The sequence below is a fragment of the Dunckerocampus dactyliophorus genome, chromosome 4, assembly GCF_027744805.1.
Source record: "Dunckerocampus dactyliophorus isolate RoL2022-P2 chromosome 4, RoL_Ddac_1.1, whole genome shotgun sequence".
Classification (NCBI taxonomy): domain Eukaryota; kingdom Metazoa; phylum Chordata; class Actinopteri; order Syngnathiformes; family Syngnathidae; genus Dunckerocampus; species Dunckerocampus dactyliophorus.
In genome coordinates, this window is record NC_072822.1 from 15,236,319 (window position 1) to 15,258,000 (window position 21,682).

Sequence of the window (21,682 nt, forward strand, 5' to 3'; positions counted from 1 at the left end):
CTTTCTATCTCACTTTGTTGTTTAAAATATTTCTGTGAAAGGCAAACATCTGTCACAAAAGTATGCTATTTGACTTTATTGTTTGTTGAAATAAAACCCTTGCACACATTTTTTTCCTCCACGTTTTAAGTGCCTTGAACAACACACTGAGATAGCAACATAGCACCACTGGGTGGCAGTACAATCACAACGTACAACTTTTAAATAATACTTCACACAGCGAAAGTATGGAGCTTCTATACACGAATCTACAGTTCATAAATAAGTTAAGTATGTCATCAATGAACGGCCGCTCTTCACAAAACATTCACACGTGACATGAGCAATCACATTAACAAAACGGGATAAAGCTTATGGCTAACAAGCGGAATAATTTTAGATGACATAATGGCTCATTGTCCAAAGTTGACACATTTTTATCAGATATAAAAATGCAAACATTTTGCACAGTGGACGCTGTGGTGAAATGCTTTCAGCAATTTGCAAAGATTCATTGAGTGTTTCGTACTTTACGGCAAGATTCAGCTTTGTTCATTTACAGTAGCACATTTAAAAACGGGGGAGGAGAGGGGGAAGGTGCTGGTTTGATGATAGTATTGTCCTTTTCACATAAAATGGCCCTCTTATAAAGCTCCCCCCGTCTGTCTTTGGCTCAAAATAAGCTAGACTTCAGTGAGCAACAAATATGAGCCCATATACTTGCAGCCTATTGGCAAGGAGGTGGCAACTCTCATATGACTCCCAGAGGAACTACAAACACATCCAGTCAGCAACACTGACACATGTGCACGCATGTTGAAATCGGGACTGAAGAAGAAAACGTGTCCATACAAATGTCAGTACATTCAGAAGAGAACAACTCACATGAACTGACTCAGAAGCTATACTTCACAAAAAAACACTGAGAATATAAGTCACTGAAAAGGTTGAAGAAACACTGATGTGGATTCAAAGGGAACAAAAAATCAAAATAAAGTGCTTCTATCAATACAAACATCCTCTGTCTGAGGTATTAATGAAAACTCACATCAAATGACACAATAAAACAAACTCTATGCTAGGAAGACACTAAAGTATTTACATATGGGGAGTAAACCCATTTATCACCTACACAGCAACATTTAAGTCATTGTCATTGGCATCTGATCCAAAGATGAAGAAAGTGTTGTTATTGGAGTCGCAGTAACTGTCTGACTTCCTGCTGAGAGAGGAATCGGTATTCAACATCAGTGCTCAACCAAAAACTCTCTAGTGCACATCCTGTACAGGTATATGCAGGCAAAAACTCTTACACAAAGCTGAGAGCACACAGCAGGACCAAAGTGAAGAGATGCAAAAGTTGACAATGGGGGTGCAAGGTGGAGGTGGCAGAACCTCTGGGGTAGATCCTCCACCTGTCCCTGTGGGGGTGAAGACTTTCCATGTCCTTCTGGGCACTGTACGCTGCCACTGTAAAGTTAGCGTCCCCTGTGGTGAGGAGGTCAAACACGCAGGAGTGGAAGTAAATGTCCTGCACCTCCAGCTGCTCCCGACAGCGATCCTTAGCGCCCTCCATGGTGAAGACCTGCCTCCCACCGTGCGAGGATAACTGTACCTGGGAGGAGTATCTGGGCCCATGCAGGAGCTGGAGCTGGAGGCCAACTGAAGGGGGATACAGGGGCAGATGGCCACCCTGGTCGATGCGCTCTCCTCTGGGGCAGCCGTTCAGACACAGCTGCAGGTCCTGTGTGGCATCGTAGGCCTGAGCCATCTCCTCTGGGATTCGCACCGCCAGGGTCAGATAGCGCCCCAGCTGTCGGACGATCACTGTGACCCCGATGTAGCCCGCGTGCAGCTCCACGTGGTGTCCCGGGCTGCGCTCTGAGATCCAAAGGGCCCTCACTTTTCCGGTGGCGCCGTCTGCCCCCGTGGAGATATGGATGGGGTCTCCGCTGCTCACTGTGCCGTCGTCAAAGGCAGCGGGGATGTTGTCTGTTACGGCCTGGTACACCCTCTGGTCTGTGCAACCCTCGTACGGCTTGAAGATAACTGTGATCTATCAATAAGATAAAGGCAATGTGAAAATATGCCTGAGAAATAAACCGTGAACTGATACGATGAATAAAACACATGCACCTTTTATTCTATTCAGGGGTTGATCCCTTAGTTCACCTTCAATCTTAATCATTCATCTTAACATGACATTTTGGACAATTCTATTACTTCCGACTACAATCGTCCCTCGCCACTTTGGGGCTTGAATTTCACCCTTATCACGGTTTTCAAAAATATATTAATTAATAAATCATGCTGTTTTGGGGTTCAATACGGCCTAGTATTAGTCAAAAATATGCAAATTTAAGCACATTTTATGTGTTTTCCCCCCTAAATTAAGCACTTTCATGCATAAATTAGCTAAAATACAAATACCTGTATAAGACATTCAGAAGAAAAGGTTGTGGTGATATGTAGTATTCTCCACTGGTCACTAGATGTCAGTAATGCTACTGTAATACACACACACCTGATTTGATCTCAGGAACAACAGGCTTTTATTGCAGGTTCGAATTATCTCACAACAGACACAATAATCCCTAACAGAAGCAAAGTGTACTCTGAAACCCAGACGTCACTTCCTGTGCGCTCGCGCCCGAACACATTCACAGCAACACACAGGAGCACGAGTCTTATTTATGCCTTAAATGGCTTATTTTCGTCAACTACATTGGGTAATGGGGTGTCATTTAATGTCTACGGGGATCTAATAATGTTAAAACCAGACCAAATCGCGATAAACAAGGGATTACTATACTTCCAACTACCACACATGTTGGGAAGAGTTTGGTGTGGAAGAATTCGGCCTTCACAAATGTTCTTCTGGATGAATGAACAAAAATCATCTTACATCCACTCCAATATCATACAGAAAGCTGTTAAATCTGCAAAGAGAAGACCAACTTGCATGTTTTCGTCATTTGTGGATAATGACTCTCACCATTATCCAGTCCCAAAGCTTTAGAAATGGCTTTATAACCTTTTCCAGACTGATAGATCTCAATTAATCTCACTTAAGTTATGTTTTAACAGGGGGCTATCACTTTTTCACAGAGGGCCATGTAGGTTTGGATATTTTTCCCCTCTTAATAGTCCATCTTATTATCCTCATTAGGGTCGAGGGGGTATGCTGGAGCCAATCCCACCTGACTTTGGGCGAGAGGCAGGGTACACCCTGGACTGGTTGCCAGCCATTGGCAGGGCACATATAGACAAACAACCATTCACACTCACATTCATACCTATGGGCAATTTAGAGTCACCAATTAATCTAACATGCATGTTTTTGGAATGTGGGAGGAAACCAAAGTACCTGAAGAAAACATCCCCTAATAATAAAATGTTTAATTTAAAAACTGCATTTTGTGTTCAGTTGAGTTGTCATTGACTAATATTTCAATTTGTTTGATGACCTGATGATTTAAGTGTGACAAAAATGCAAAAAAAAAAAAAGAAATCAGTAAGGGGGCAAACACTTTTTCAAACCACGGGATTTCAACATTTGAGTACACATCTAACGCAGGAAATACGCCTTTCAATGTTATTTCTCATAACAAGATTAACATGTGTTTTGGTATCTTGAGAACTTTAAACATATTTTTTTCCCTTTGACCTTTACTAAGTTTAGTTTTAGAAATATGATAAAAGCTCTCTCTCTCTCAGCCCAGACATTACCGTCCATCCATTACACACATTATTGACACTCAAGGCAACATTTGAGAAATTACTAAATTACTTTTTAACTAGTTGCAATTTGACACAGCTATGCAAACACGCAGGTATACATGCACACATGCAGACACGTACATAAAAAAACACACACAAGACTGCAGTGGTGAGTGGAAGCAGCAGTCTGTACAAGGGTGTGGTGTGAGCATTACAGAGAGCACCAGGATCGTAGTTCCGGTGAATGGTGGCTTTGTTCACATGACAGCAATGAGGCATGAGCCCTGTCAGGCCATTAAGCCCGGAGGGCTGTTCATGTGTGTGTGAGTGTGTGTGCTCGTATGCGCGCCTAATAATTGTGACTAATAACTTGCCCCACCTCTGACACAAGGTCAGTCAACTATGTATACTATTTGCTTTGTGTGTGGTGTGTGGGTGTGTAGGTGTTTCAATCAATAAAGATAGTGAACTGACAACAATATCACAGTTTGTTGCGGCAAAAGTCTTTGTTGTCATACAGGGAAAAGTGTCTACAGACGTCATACACGTGCTGATTGCAAGGCAATGCACACATACACACAGCACAGCAAACAGTGGGTCCTTTCACACATTTCATTCTATGTTATTAAAGGTCAGGCTATGTTGACCCATTAATCAGGTTAGGTTTTTTCCAAATTGCCTCAATGTGAAAAAGACAGCCTGACACAAAAGTATGGGCAGCAAGAACAGACAACAAAGTAATTTTGGTACCCAAAATAGCAACTTTATCTCAGATTCTACCAAGCAGTACAGTTTTTAGTGTTAAAAATTTGTGAGGAGCAGAAGTATTTTTTTTTCCAATTTTATCTTTTATTGGTGGACTTTTATTGGATCTTTTATTGGATTAGGGACGTGACTCGCAGAATCACATTTGGAGTCTGTGGACCAGAGATTAGGCAGACAACTATAACTAGCCAGCTAGCTAGCTGCTGCCAGAGAGACAGTGGAGCCAGGCAAAATGTGTAAACAAAGACGGTAAATAGTCAACCTTCAATGCGACTCAATCGTGAGCAATCACACACACTGGCATTGATAGGCTTAGACTGTGACAAGCTCTTGTCAATTGACTGCACATTTCACAGACTATTTTTCATTCTCACCGTAATAAGGGACATCTCTAGACAACTCAATATGGAACACATACTTTTATCTGGCCGCACATGTGCGAACAGATGAAAAATTCACTCGCTACGTGTCATATTTTAGTCGCAAAATGCGACCATTTAGTCACAGTCTGGAGCTTAGACACAACACAGACCATTGATTTACTTGTTAGGTTTTACACAATAACAAGAATGAAAAGGGAATAAAGCAATCTCTATAGCGGTTAATTGTTTCCAGACCTGACTGTGTACAGTACATTTCTGCTTAGTAGGATTCCTTATTTATAAATACAATGTTTTTGTGGTTAGAGCATAGAAAACCTGTTTATGACGTTCTAAAAAATTGTAACATATTAGAGCCCTCCAGACATAAAATAATACGAATATAGCCACCTTTACACTTGTATTACCCGATACAGTAGACATAATAAGAGTAAATAAGAAATTTAAGACATAAATAAGACTCATGCTCATGTGTGTTGCTATAAATGTGTTGCCTAGGAGACCAGAGTGGCGGGCAGACAGGAAGTGACGTCCAGTGTTCAGAGTTGAGTTTTAGCTGGGTTACTGCAACAACATTAGCTCGTGTTTTTATTGGGGATTTTTAGTAGAGATTATTGTGTCTGTTTCTGAAATAATCAAACCTGAAAGAAAAGCCTGTTGTTCCGGTGGTCAAGTCCGGCATTTGTGTGTCTCACTGAACATTACAGTAACATTACTGACACCTAGTGACCACAGTAGAATACTGCATGTCATTCAAAGCGTAATTTAATGCGTCTTCTGAATGCCTTATGTATGTATTTTAGTTTAATTAGCCATTATTATGCTTGATAATGCTTAATTTAGGCAAAAACACATAAACATGCTTCAATATGCATATTTTTTGCCGAATAATAGGTCGTATTCAACCACAAAACAGCATGCTTTAATAATTAATATAATTAATTCATATATTTTTGAAAATATATATATATATATATATATTTTTTTTTTTTTTTATTATTATTATTTTATTTTTTTAAAACTGTGATAAAGTGAAGCGGCGAAATTCAAACTGCAATGTGGCAAGGGACAACTTTATTGTAACATTACAGGAGTGCAAAATACGGTTGTAACACTGTTGAATTGGTATAATGTCACACTGCAGTATAACCTCGAAGACAAAAAACAATCGCTATCATAAAGCTTTATTAACATTACAGGTGATGTTTTATATAAGACTTTAACTGCCATAAATGTGTTATTAAATAAGTCACCTCTGTTAAAATAAAACCTAAAAAGCAATAAAACTTTAAACTTACTGTTACTGTAAATGTTCCAATTAACGCCTCTATTCAACTAACAGCCAAGTCCCCCATAGTCACCAGAGGCTCTTAATATAGCTTTTAAATCTGCATTTGAAGTACAGTATCATGAGTGGTCAGCATCCAGCAGCTTTATGTACCACTGCGTGTACTTTAAAGGGCTATCCACACGGAAACGTTTTCAGGTCAACACGGCAACGTATTTTATTCTTTCAGTCTCTCATCAAAATGGAAACGGCGTTCTGGGTGGCCTGAAACTGTATTGTTTGAAAAAGGGATTCCAGAGTAGGAAAATCTGAAAACGCAGGCTTGTCGTTTTCGTATAGACACCCAAATCGCCGTCGCCACCCCGTCGCGTCACGTGACCAGAAGTGAGTTTTGACGACAAGCCATCACAATATCTGAATATTTCAACGAACATGACTCACCCCAGTCGACATTCCCCTGATATTTTGTTGTCTTTTTCTCCAAAAGGACTCGTAGAAGTAATTCCACTTCATCGTAAGTCTAGATGAGCGTTGGAAACCGGAAGACAACGGAATTATGCTCATGCATTCTTTCTTCTATAGTTTGGTGTGTCATGTGGCTCCGTCTGCGTGCCGGTTTGAGTGCCACACGTACGTGTTCCTTGTGTATTACATCGTTTTCACCAAGTGATTGTGTGACGTGTCATGCACAGTAGCAGTTTAACATCTATATTTTTGTGCCACTTTAGAAAGGGTTTTTTTTCATTTTGGATACAATTCCAAACTGTATGACTTAACGATGCTACCATATTATCACCCACCAACTGGAAACATGGTGGAATGCGAAGTCAGAACTTTCCCAAGCTGCCAAGCTACACAAAACTCCACTGCTTGATGGAAACAACGGCTATTGAGGTTCTTTTACTCTCTTGGAAGTTCAAAAACAGCAGATAATGAAGTAAAAAGACTTCTCTCCTACCTTGTTCGTTGCAGTGGCACTGGAGCCCATGACCACTGGAACGTTGGTGACCTGAACCGACAGATAGGCATTATCGATGAGAGGCCACGCACCCTCCACCTTGCAAGTCTGGAAGCTGTCCTTGAACGTTCTTAAGTGGGGGTCCCCGAACAGGCCGCAGAACAGGAATCCGGGCCGTGGGTGATTGTGGCTGTGTGAGTGTGCATGGGCGTGTGCATGTGCGTGCTGGGTGCGACTGTAGTAGTTGCATGGCTCATGGTGAACCTCGGGGTGCGTTGAAGACGTAGGGCCGTCTCTGGAGCAGTTCCTCTGGCTCATGAGGTCTGAGATGCCCAGCACAGCCGAGTGGAAGACCAGATTGCCCCTGCAGGACTTGGCTGTCCTCTGCGTGCAAGCCGAGTACGAACGCAATGCTTTGCAAAATTCAACGTGAAAGCCATCCACGGTTGGCGTGAGGTGGGAGGTGAGAGAGACAAAGTCAGTGGTGCACTTTTGAATGCGACACTGAGGAGTGATCACCTGACACTGACCTAGAGGACAGAAAGAAAGAATATCACCAGGAACAACATATGTGCGCTAATAACTTCCTAAAAGATAATCACATGAGTCTGACAACGCTGGCAGGTTGGCTTAAAGCAGAAATGGAAAGTTTATGTCCGCAGTGAATACAACTCAAAGGACTGTTTGAAGTAGACTTTGATCTTAAACACGTAAACTTACTGGCCAGTTGCAATCCAATAAAACAAGAAAAAGAGCCGCCCGCCGGCTGGTTAGGACACTTCGATCAATCAGCCCAGCCGCTCTGTGAGTGTAATAAAGCCCAAGTGTAATAAACCAAAGAGCAGAGAGCGGCGGAAAGAAAAGATAAAGAATTGTTAGGCCTACTTAAGACTGAGGGAGATAAGGCTGCGTCTATAATCAGGAAGTACACAAAGCTACCACAAATCCTTGCCACATTGTATGTAACAACTCTAGCTTTACATGTACAGTACGCATCATATTAGATTTATACATCGTTTTTGAAGCTATTTTTAAAGACATCAAAATACAGATTATGAAATGTGTGAATTCGCTTTTTCATTACATTACATTATTAAGTATTATTTTCATGACTATTTCTATTTAAAACAGTCTCATGTCAGAGCAGCATGCTTGCTCGTTTAGTATGTCCGCAGTCTGCAATTATTTCCACGTAGCGTCTTCAGATTGTAAATATGCAATTTTCAACGGCTGCTCTTTGTGCGTAATGCGGCTCCACCGAAATAGTAGCTCTTATTACTATGAAACAGGTACCTCGGCACATCGCGACAAACTGGGAAAAGAAAACAAAAACGAGAGGACAAAACAAGAAACAACATGAAAACTAACGAAAATAAAGTCCAACATGACATAAAGCGCTGGTTCAATACTTCTAATCTAATATCAAACCTAAGGAAAAATCATTTGGAGTCACGTGCAGAGTTTTTGGCACGTTTCTATAACTTGTATTACAAACACATTGCAGTTTTTGTCTTATTTTGCACAGTTTTACTTGCGAATTACATCAGTGGCATCAAACTAGAGCATAATATGCTCATTACACGACATTCGCTTGAGGGAAGAGCTGCTGTGTATATTGGTATTGGTTGATAACGGTATCGCTAATGAACTGGTGGACAATATTGGTATATTGGATATCGGTATGAAAGTCAATATTGAACATTTCTAGTGCTAAATGTTTTAATATATATTACTTTTAGTGGATTTTTGAGATGCCAGATGGAAAGTCTACCCACATTCAGTGCTTGACAGAGCCTGTCTATGTGTGGCAGTGTGTGGTGTGGGAGAAGGCGCTTTAAACCCACCACATTACAACCCTAATATATGGCATACATATTGTGTTTCTTGTCACTTGAATGAAAGAGCCACAGCAGAAACACATATGCAACTAGATTAGGCTTTATCGTTGCATCGCACAAAACAAATTATGGATTGTTGTTGTTCCTATTGCTTCATCTTCCCCCACACACACACACACACACACACACAAGAGAAAGGTTGTGTATTCTTCTGAGCCCTGGATGGTGGTATGATCTCTTGATCAGGCCAAGTAAAATCTGACATGGTTTCAGCTGAAATCCACAAATTCCTCAGATGTCACACCATCACTTAACAATATTAGATTTGGCTGACACAAAAACACACACACACAAGCTCTCCTTAATAAAAACACTGAAATTGGGGGGCACGGAGCAGTCCACTCCACCATCTGGGGGCAGCAGTGCTCTCTGAGTTTTACAAAATGGGATGCAGGTACAGATATCCTCCACCACTCACACCCTACTCAAGAATCTCTCCCCTGCCTATTAAATACTGACACCAGCCAACAGACAGTGTAAGTACTGAGGGCACATTGTCTATGATCAGTGCACCATTAACCTGATTTTTCTTCCCTTGAGCAGGCAGTGCTAAAATAGTTTCATATCTAATCAACATGGGTTAATTGCCTTTCAGAAGGAACAATAACTAGGAGCAACACAGACAAAAGTGCTCTGATAAGTGATGAAGCAACAATCAACACCAATGGGAACTGGATTAAAAAAATGCATAAATAAACTCTACTATTCTGCAAATACAGAGTCGCTCTATGATTAATAAAAACGGTTCAGGTTTGGAAATGAAAACATGATCAGGTTTGTGTTTCCACAGGATATTGCTGCATTTCAGAAAACAATTTCTGACCTCCGACTACACTGTGTGCACAATTATTAGGCAAGTCAGCATTTTGGCCATATTTTCATTTTTATTCATATTTTCCAACCTCAAACTGAATAAACTTGAATGTCTATTGGGTTTAAGCATACCAGGTGATGTGCATGTGTGTCCTGAGGGAGGTTATGGCCTTAGGAGATCAACACCCTTTATTAAGTGTGCACAATTATTAGGCAGCTTCTTTTCCTCTGGCAAAATGGGCCAGAAAAGAGATTTAACCGACTCTGAAAAGTCAAGAACTGTAAAACATCATAGGGATGCCTCACCCTTGAAATTGCCGAAATTGACAATTGATTAGCACGTGACCACAGATCCAGTAAATGTTTTGTTGTGTAAGTGCACAAAAGGGTCGCAAGAAACATGTAGAGAGAGAAACATGCAAATTAACTGCCAAATATTTGAGAAAAAACAAACTTGAAGCTCCCAGGAACCCATTATCCTCCAGTACTGTCAGATTCCAGAACCTGGAGTATCCAGAAATACGGTACATGGTATTCAGTGCTCAGAGACATGACCAAGTTAAGAAAGGCTGAAACCCAACCACCACTGAACAAGACACATGAGTTGAAAGGCTATGACTTGGCCAAGAAATATCTGAAGACAGATTTGTCAAAAGTTTTATGGAGTGATAAGATGAGAGTGATTCTTCATTGACCAGAGGGATGGGCCCGTGGCTGCATCAGCAATGGGCAGAGAGCTACTCTCCAACTCAGACACCAGCAAGGTGGAGGTGGGGTACTGTTAAGGGCTGGAATTATTAAAAGATGAGCTTATTGGACCTTTTCAGGTTGAAGATGGACTCAAACTCAACTCCCAAACCTACTGCCACTTTTTTCACACAGTGGTACAGGAAAAATGATGGTATTCTTTCAAAAATACCATGATTTTTATGAAGGACAATGCTCCATCTCATGCATCCAAGTACTCCACGATGTGGTAGCTAGTAAAGGTCTTACAATATAATGACATGACATCTTAAACATAAGATTTACAGGGAAGAAAAAAGGTACACCTCTCTGAACAGTGTCTGGGAGGCTTTGGTTGCTGCTGCACAAAAAGTCGATGGTCAAATGATCAAGAAACTGACAGACTCAATGGATGGAAGGCTTTTCCGTGTTATTGAAAAGAAGGGTGGCTATATTGGTATTTTGGAAATGTCAGAAATATGTATTTGTAAAGTTTGTGTTGTTTGTTTATCATTCTGACTTTAAAAACGTGAAAATAAAGTCATGAGATGTGAATAGATTTGTTTTTGTTTGAGCTGCCTAATAATTCTGCACACTAAAGGTTGCCTAATAATTCTGCACACAGAGATATTCTCAACAAAAGCCAAAACCTCACTTTCACGTCCTTAAATATTCAAATCTGAGGTTTATTAACATTTTAAATAATAAAACTAATAATCAGTCATGCAAATTGCCTAATAATTGTGCACACAGTATCGGAAAAGTGCATGTAGTGAATGAAGGAATCTGCTGTCTGATTTTGATGCCGTCTGATTTTGTGAGCTCTAAGGAGGATATCTATAACTTCTCCAGCTGTCTAGATTGCAGCATTTGTAGGCAGATTACAGTAGTGCGAGATGGTGCAGTTTTTATCTTGATCTAATATGTATTTTTCAGACTAATTTTCGTAAATAAACATCCCCATAAGGCCTATGTTGTCATTCAAACAGCATAGCGCCAGTGCACCAATATGACTATGGTTTATGTGGGAGTTGAGATGGAGCCCTATGAATTGTGCCTAGCAACTAGTGGCCATGCAAGCATGTGACATGACTAGAAAACAGTATCAGAAAAACAGTACCAACTCAGTGGCATCTACTTTGCTCTGGTTGCTGGTAGTTGTATAATTAATGGATTATGTGTTGTCTGTGGGGGTTTTTATAACCTTGTCAATAGAAAAGGAATTGGAAGGATACAAGACCGTAGAGAGATTTCATAGTATGTAATGAAGTAACCAAGGGATATGTGCCCGATACTAATATACAGTATATAAATGCCAAGAATACAAGTGTGGTGACAAAGTGTGACCAACCAATGAGTTAGAAACAACAAAAGGTAACAATGCAGATCACACAGTATTTTCTGGTCTTTGGTATGTGGCCTTTTTATTCCTTGAAGAGCTAAAGTTTTGTTTGTGAAAAAGGACATTTTGTGTTCTGCCTGTTTTATTTCCGTTGTCACACAGAAGTGGACAATTTAACAGACTGCACTGTGTAGTTTTGCATTCTCTGATAATAATAATAGTAATAATAATAATAATAATAATAATAATAATAATAATAATAATTCCTGATAATACAAAATTGAAATAATATTATCTAGATGAGAATAAATAGGATGTAGGACCTCCTTAAGGGATCCAGAAGCGCATGAGGGCTATTCACCACATGTAGACTCTGGTTTTCCTCATACCCTGGGGTGAGCAGACGTAATAAAACAGTAGTGATATTTCTCTCTGGTGTTTGCTCCAAAATCTATTTTTCTTTATAGCCTCTCTGCTGTTGATTTTGTTCCCACCTCAAATAATTTGCCCCCATCAGCAAAATTTCAGCCCGGAGTCCACCCCTGCATTCCCAACATGGCTTCTCTACAAACACACTGAGGTCAAAAGATCCATAGTCTGGATCTCCCAGGCTTGGTTTGGAGATTTCTTTTGTCTCCCGATTTGGAAGCCTCCAACCCTTTCTGATCTCCAGAGATCCGAGAGGGATCTACAGGGATGATCTGGCAGCCAAAGTGCTTATTGATCACCTTGTTGTGCACTCTCTCTCTCTCTCTCTCTCTCTCTCTTTCTCTCTCTCTCTCTCTCTCTCACCCTGAGCTCTGATCACACAAACAGCCCTCCAAGAAGAAGGTGCAGCACTTAACAGGAACCTACAACAGCAATGTACCCTCCTGGACCAGACAGTCAGGAGTGCGAACGCAAGATTCCAACATTCCTGCCTTCCTGTTCAAACACACGCATGGCGCTGATGGCGCTGAAGACCACAGCGGCCGCGTGAAATACTTCTCAGGAAGGAAAAGGAATGGTACAAGTTAATACAAATCAATGCGCTGTTTGGCAAATGAATGATACACATTCTTTCCAGGTGAGGCATAGGGGTGCCTAGAGGGTTCTTTTTAATGGGAAGTGGGTCTCTTTTTTTTCCCACCAAGCTTTGTGCAGAGAAGCTTTTGTCCCACTGCCTTGGCTGTGTTAAACTAATTACTGGAGGTGTAACTGCTCCACAGACAGCCGCCACAACAGGCGACCTCCTGGACGTGCACAATAACACACACGACAAAAGTCTGCATTAGACACATCCTGCTTTTTGAATCAAATAAACATGCATTTGCTCCACGGGATGAAACAAACCAGATTGTGTGGTACTGTAAAATAAAACATGTTCTGAAACAGTTCTAAAGGAAAAAGTTGTCCGTGCAAAGCATGTTGTGTTTTATGGTCACATACTTACGACACCTTATTAACCTTCAGCTTCCGGTGCGCACATATCTTTTACACTCAAGTCTTTGTTTAGACAAGGACGTGTTTCTCCTGCTGCTGGTTTTAAAGGACGACTTATACTAAGGGAATGTCTTTAACGCAGGTCATAAAATTTTAAATGATACATTGTTGAGCTGAAGCAGTAAACCTCAGTTAGATGCATGTGCTATTTGTTAATATTGATTTAAAAAAATAGTAGATCTGCTTTCAACACAATAAACTAAGCTTTATCAGTTCATCATAAAGCTCTGAAGTAAAGCTGCAGACATGCTATTTGTTATAGCATGTTGTATATACAGTGACTATATATAAATGATGCCGTACAACTGATATTTTGTTTCAATTGTATTATGAATTTGCACTTGCCAAAGATGCTACTATGCCATTTATTGTACTAGCATTGACAAAAGCTGCAGATACATAATAAACAAATCATACATACGTTATTTATTAGTATTGATAAAACTGTTCAATATGCTTTTCAACACAATAAGATGGCCTTAACTTGTATTATTAATAGAGCCAGGTCACTTATGAGTATTGATAAAAGCCGTGGAGGTCCTTTGTAATAAAGTAAAACAAAGATTTACTTCCACTATGAAGAGAGGTGCATATGTGCATTTTATTAGTATTGATACGAGCTGTAATTGGCTGTACAAGGATATGTGAAGAGCCAGTGACCCTCTCATGTACATGCTTGCCATTAAGGAGCAGACAGGAGAATGACGGCTCCAGAGAAAGGAGAGGAGGAGAAACTCGATCCGTGCTCGGACTGCTGCACTGCCGCTGCACACAGAGCCAATGTCAGCCAGGCGTGGGCTCGGCACAGACATGAAATACAGTATGACCAATAAAAGGTGCTCACTGTAAACTCTGCATGAGCACGTGAGTGAGTTAGAAGTGTGACATATTAGCAGTTAAACTGGTGTGCTTACCTATACGGCCGGCGGAGGTCAGAACGATGATCAGCAGCAGCAGTGGGCGGAAGCGGCGCGCCAGAGACAGGGAGGCGAGGCGCTCAGCCCCGCTGCAACAGCATCCGGCTCTCCCCATCCCCGTCCATGCAGGGCCAGGAAGGGGGAGAGGACAAAGGTCCAGAAGGACGAGGACGAGTGGTATCCACGCCTTTGAACTACTTTTCCGTCTTCCTACTTGTTCTCCTCCACGGGAGAGAAGGAGCGTTAAACCACTCCACGGAATGTAGGGCGGGGGTGCACAGGGGAAGCCAAAGAAGAGGAGAAAGTACACTTCCGCCACACTTTCACTTTTTCCTCGTCCACACTTGCACTCCCAGACGTGATTTCAATGCACGCTCCAACACTAAAACCCCCCTCTCTCTCTTTCTTTCTCTCTCTCTGCTTTCCACGATCGTTCGCTACATTGTGGACCCAAACAAGCTAAATCTCTTCTGCTCCTCTCTCCAGCCAAACGGGATTTCTCTTCCACTCCTCCCCTTTCACTTTCTCCTCCTCCTCCTCCACCAAATCAATAGAGCTTCAAGTAAGCCCTGCTCGCGAAAACACGCCCACAATGACTACGCGCGCACACACACAGATGTTTGACCTTTATAAACACTTATGTTCCATTTTTGAAAAAAGTACAATTCTATGACATTCACACAAAATAAAAATGCATTTAATTTTCTACTAAAAAAATGGACTCCCAAATGTAAAGACATTTTTGGAATCATGTTGTCACTGTTTCATGGGAACTACATTTTCAAGCATCAAGCATCTGAACAGAAATGAAACATACCCTAATTTACAGCAACCTCTAAGGTCGAACACAATCCAATGTCATTTTTGTTTTTCAAACATCTTTTTTGCTAGGATTTCACTGATCAGTTCCAGAGGTTAAACCTTTGTCATCATCAAACCTTTATCAAGTGTACAGGCAACGTTTCAAAAAGCTTAAATGTTATGCAAATATAAACATTCGTTAACCACTGTTGATATTAAATGTTATAGATAATAACATTTATACTGACAAATGCACGATGTGAAGAATACGCTTGTATTGTCGGACAGGTATAAAAAGTTCAGTGTTTACAAATGAAACACAGCAAAACACTCATACCTCAACTTAGTAAGGGTGCGTTCACACTTTTGTTTTGTTTAAAATGGATTCTAATCCGTTTGCATAGCGAGTGCGTTTTGTTTGGTCAAGGGTGAACTCAGTCCAGGAACAAAAGGACCGGAACAAACAGGGGGACAGGATCGCCTGAGAGATGGGTCTCGCTTCACATTCCATCGGACTCTCGTCCCGAGTGAGGCAAGTGTGAACACCAACCACACAAACGGACTAAAACACCGAATGATGCCACCAAATGCAACCAGGCGATGCATAGCGACAGCCAAAGGAAGGATGAGTGAAAATCAGGATAAGATATATTACTTTTGTAAGTAATATATGAATTACTTTAACTAAGTAATGTAAGCCCAGAAGAATAAATACAGTAGTTACGGTAAACATAAATTACTCTTTTCAACAAAGGTGGCGAGTTAAACATTACAGTTTGGTGAAGTCGTTAGCAAAGGGTGCCGCCAGGAATTCTGGGCCCCATTAAAAAAAAAATCACTTTGGACCCACCCTGGGCAGCTGTTGTCACCATATATTTTGGAGCCCAGGGGCCTTTGGAATTGTGCCTATACGGCACCCCTGGTGGGCCGCACGGTGGTCTAGCGGTTAGCATGTTGGCCACACAGTCACAGTCTGGAGATCAGGAAGACCCGGGGCATCGCTGGTCTTGGGAAACGTGGTTTCCTTCCAGCACATATCTGGCGCGGCAGGTCGTCGGACAATGTACATCACATATGCCGTCCAATTGAGGCGTGTCTTTATGCATATACTTTACTGAGTATTAATTGGTCTGATGACATAAATACATGTGTGAACACAAACCATACTCCACTAAAGTGAGCAACACGTATCTTTTAAGTTCATTTTTGGTCAGGACCAGAGTACTGGACTGCAAGTGTGAAAGCACCCCAAGTTATGTGCCGCATGGTGACACTGACGTCATATTGCTTTCAGTCTTATCTTCAACTTTCCTGGGTGGGCATTTTTTTTAAAGATACACACCAAAATTAATGAGTTTGGCCTTGGTCCATTGAGATTTTTAGAAATCGTAATTTTTGCATAATCCTGCAAACAAACAACTAGTACTCACTGTTTCATGTCACACTGAACAGTCCAAAAAATCTAACAGATTCTCTAGTCTTTGAAATTAGACAGCAAATTATATAATACTTCAGTTCTCCAGGACAAAACCTAACCAGTATCCAAAATCCAAACAAATTAGATAAATGAAAACAGTCATGGACCACACGGTGGCCTAGTGCTTAGCACATTGGCCCCACAGTCAAGAGATCGAGGGTTCATTGAAACATCCCTGTGGGGAGTTTGTTGCATGTTAGGCCTAGTAGAGACTCTCAATTGTCCATCGTTGTAAATGTGAGTGGTTGTTTGTCTGTATGTGTCCTGTGATTGACTGGTGACCAAGCCTAATGAGTACAAGTGGTGTAGGAAATAAAAGAACGAACAGTCATACAACTATATTAGAAATGAAAAACACGCGATTGTTAGCAATAGAACACAAAATGTCCTCAGTTGTCAAAATAGCCATCTTGTCATATGAAAAGTAATTTTTTCAATATTACAGAGCCTCTGGCCATGAAAAAAATCTGAAGGATCTTATTTTATATTTTATAAAAGAGAGTATCCAGTCAATACTCCTCAACACAGGTGCGGAACACAAGTGACAGAGCCTCCAAAATATAGCAAGATTATTTACAATGGCATTATCAAGGTGTCAGTGTGTCCATCTATACATTTATAGATTGAAATGAAAAAAGTTACTCTGCTGCTTTCTCCATTCATCTGACCAAATAAAAAAAAATATATGTCACATTTACAGTATTTGCCAGGCATTACATGCTTAAAATGTACAAACACTGAGTTTCCAGGCGAAATGCTTCACATTCACTCAACTTTATTTTAAAAGCTGTTCCCCAGAAATTTGTGACAGCTGCTTCTTTGTTCCGACTTTATGTAATAAGCATAGAGGATGCAGTTAGAAATCGTTGCAGTGGATTGTAAATGAATTGCTTGACACTGGAGTTCACTGGCCGTTTGAAATGCAACTTTTTCATATGCAGTTCATAGTTGCTGGACGAGTCTCAAAGCAATGCATCAATAATCCAATGTAAGTTTTATTTGCTGTGCTTTGCTGTAAACCGTGTTTGCCTTTATTGCTTATTCTCGCCCTCTCTCTCTCCCTCCTAGTGCCTACATTGAGACTTGCCCTAGCTTGGCCTGTTTGTATATGTGTGTGCACACTGTATACAGTATATGAATGCACAGGAGTGTGTGTCAGCAAATAGAGCATGTCAGTGGTTTATATTTTATGCAGTGTGTCACAGCAAGGTAGTTTTGCCTTAACACGATGCAACTATGCACACACACACACACACACACACACACACACACAGAGGAGAGGGATTTGGGTTGTCAACCAGTACCACACAACTTATGTCCTACACACTCGTGGTTGTGTAAGTAAAATCAACACACACAGTCATGAGGATTCGACAATAAGTGTGGCAGAAAGGAGACGATGTGCCCGGCTAAAACTGAAATTATGTTAGCTTCCTGCTTGAGGAAGGCACCTTGCATGTGTGTGTATGATTGCGGAAATAATGTCAGATGACGATAGCAGTTAGTGTACACATGCATTGTGTATTTGTTCATACAGACAAGGGACAGAGGTAAAGCCTGAATAAATACTTGCACAGAATTATCATATATCCACATGCCGGGGAAAAGTACTGCTTTTCCTCCACAACATATACTCACTGGCCACTATTCATTCCATTTTTCATGCTAATTTATGAAATCATTTACAACAGAACTGACAACAGGAAGAAGAGCACACTATAGAAAATGTTAATATAGACAGCACTTGATGGGGAACAACTGACTTTGACATTCACACACTGCATAGATTGTCATGCAATCACACACATAAAGGGCGCTGAGCACAAAGGCTGTCTGTTTCTGAATGTCCAGCTTGTCTTCACCTCCACACCTCTGCCTCCACTCTCCACTTGTACCTCTCAGCACCCCTCTTCACCACACCACAACCACAAACAAGCCATCATTCAACAAATGGTGTTCTGTACGTCTGTGTGGTTGTGTGGCTCGGGCAACTTCCCACCCCCCCAAACACACACATAGGTGTTAAAGTATTTGGTCAGAGGAGTTCAGTTCAGCATAATACAATAAAAAAGTGAATGACCTGAATCAGTTTCTCGTGTTGTCTTTACCAGACCTCCTAGAAAAGCGTCATGGGACCATGTCTGCAACATCAACGTCTAGAGAATGCAGAATAAATTTTACCGTGCAGAGACAATGATCACATAAAACAATCATTTAAATCCAATTTGACAGTTTATCTGATTTTGTATGAAATAATGCCATAAAATACAGCCAAAAAGTCAAAATCCCAAATTCAAGTGCATGCACTCTTGCCGTTGAAGTGCTGACACCCACTTCTATAACTATGCTTTGTTTACTTTGGACCTTCAACACCAATTCAGCACAGTAACGTTCATGGAAGGCGATACTTACTAGCCCTCGGTATTGTGCAATTAGGCACAGTTTCTACATACACATTGTCTTTAAGTTTGATGTTATTTCGGTATGTTGACAATGTTTTTTTCCCTTTAGAAGTATGAACTGCAGAGCATTTACTTAAAATGACAACGTCTATGCAGCGTTTTGTCTTCTTGTTTAATATCCACTGGGATACATTCCGGCTTAGCTTGACACAACATGAGAGACGAAAGACATACCGCCAAGCTCCTCCTTATTGCAAACTCAACAAATAATCTCCACAGTTTAGACAAAGGTTAACCTTCCCAACATATTGATTTTTGATTGAACTGCGATACTTTCCATTTTCCGCGAAGGAGGGGCTGCCCTCCTCACCAAAGGAGGAGATCATTTGAGAAATCCCTGACATATTCAGTGGATGTTCGCTTTGTGTGTTAATGGAACCTCACACTTCTTCTCTGTCAGTGTCTTTTCAGAAAAAAACACACCTCTAAAGTCTGCCAACATGCATGACGTCATGTGAGACTTGAGCTCAGTAACCAGCTCCAACTCCATGTGTCTTTTTGGCATTTTTATGGGTTTTTTCATAGACACATACACGTGATGGCAGTGGGGGAAACAATTAGTATTACTATATGACCGGAAATGTAATTGATTTCGACCTAGGTAAATGGTGGACACATCTCTGTCTCAGCTGCTCAGTACAGTATGTCTAAAGTGACAATAAGTCCACGATTAAAGAAGAATTGATTGTACACAGCAAACTCTATGTGTTATATATTTTCTATGAAGGGACTTGCCTCCCAGCCACATGTAAGAGCCAGTAGTTCTAACTTATTTCAGTTGAATTTCGCTAGATTATACTGTACAATAGTTATTTTTTACACATGAATTACAGTTAAGAATGTTAAAATATTACTTAAAATTGCTTTTACACTTAGTCAAAGTTTTTCTGAAGTCAGTTGAATTCGCTGGCATGGAAAAATGATTCAGAGTTCAAACAAGGTTGACCAGACACCTTGGAAGATTGTCTTTGACCCCAGAGGAAGTGCTATAGAGTCAATCCTCGGTTTTCATACACCTTTCATGTGATTCGGTTTTCGTCAAAAATTTACGGCAAAATTTTGCCTCAGTTTTCGCGCACTGTTTCAATTTTCGTACAGTTTCGCACGCAACGAACTAGTCAGTTTGCCCTGTGCTGTATTGTTTCGCAAAATTGAGTGCCCAACCAAACTACACATTGCGTGCCCCTGTTAAATAACCCGCCATGGGACCAAATAATAGTTGCAAGTGCCGGCAATTTGATAAAGAAGGTAAGAAACACTTTTGAATGACTGTAAATCTTGCCAGGATGTAAGGGAAGTCCACATCACCAATTTCTTCTTGTGAAACTATAATTGTTGTCTGTAAAATATACTTTTTGTTAATATTTTTGGATGATTTCCTATAGAAAAAACTGTCTCCCTTTGAACGAGTTAGTGTAGTACAATACAAACTGAAAAAGGGACAAAAAAGTTTTGTTATGGTCGTCCAATGTTTGTCATGTATAAGTTGTTGTACTTCAGTGAGTGTCATTTAAAGGACAACACCAGTCTACCCCAAAATGTATGTGTGTCTTCCTTTATGGCTGGAACCCGCCTCTAAATTTGTGCTTAATCCTGCGAACTAGCACATAAACAAAGACGCACCACACTTCCACAAAGTGTCTAAAAACATCCCAACCAGCCACAAAACACGATAAAGATCAGAGAAGGAGTATTACAAATTCACACAATTCCTTCCATCATTATCTGCATATTAACCCCCTTTGGCCTCTCATTTCAGTCATCATTTCATTCTTTGTGTGAAATCTGAGGCACTTACATCCCCCAATAACGGCATTACAAGAAAGCTTCTGTTTCCTCTCACGCACACACACACTCGCACACGCAAAGAGCAGTAGGAAGGAAACAGCTGAAGGGTAATAGGGCAGATGAGAATCATGAGGTTGCAGTTTGGTTTGGGTCAGCATTTGGCAGCTGTGAGACAAAGATGCCATTAAAACGATCCCTTGCGGCCCCAAGCTTGCTGAAGAAACACCGCATTTGATAAGCAGATGACTTGTGATTCGATCGGTTCTCGCTTTGGCATAAAGGACCTCTTATTTGTAACTTAGGCAATACAGTATGTCCAATGACTGGGGTATTCTCTAGCGTGCAATGAGAATATGATCACAAAATAATCATCTCGTATGTCACTTTATGAGCATACAGTGATCACATTAAGCACACCTCATTTAAACATGCCTCATTACGTTCTTCTTACCTCACACAAACACACACAGATTTCTTTGTTGATCCTTATTCCACTCATGCACACTTTGTGACGCTTCACACATATTGAGCTACAGATGGTCCATCTCCTGCAGTGCCACCCTTATCCTCTGTTAGTCATGACAACCACTTCCACACATGCAGACAAGGTACCACAAATACATGCTTACACCTGTGTGCGTGCGTGTGGGGTGTGTGTGTGTGTGTGTGTGTGTGTGTGTGTATGCGTGTGGAGGAAGCCAAAACCCAGGTGAGCACCGCCCCTTCCCCCAAACATTCCAGCATCCTGCAGACTGACAGACAGAGAGAGATGGAGAGAGAGAGAGATCTTTCTTGTCTATATCCAGCTGTGAGAGCTTCCCTCGCTTCTCCTCCCCCTCTCCGTCCCCTCCCTCCCCCTTGGGATAAAGCGCTCACACAGCGGCAG

At 41.0% G+C, this 21,682-nt stretch overlaps 1 protein-coding gene across 1 annotated transcript; it reads right to left on the reverse strand.

The window, feature by feature from the left end:
- Positions 1 to 69: 69 nt before the first annotated feature.
- Positions 70 to 14,807, reverse strand: rgmb (repulsive guidance molecule BMP co-receptor b). The gene is made up of 3 exons (XM_054772295.1): positions 14,266 to 14,807; positions 7,091 to 7,620; positions 70 to 2,035 (listed from the first exon to the last, which is right to left on the reverse strand). Exons 1-3 carry the CDS (start codon positions 14,381 to 14,383, stop codon positions 1,289 to 1,291), a joined length of 1,395 nt encoding a protein of 464 aa, XP_054628270.1. The 5' UTR covers positions 14,384 to 14,807; the 3' UTR covers positions 70 to 1,288.
- Between the last annotated feature and the right edge of the window lie 6,875 nt (positions 14,808 to 21,682).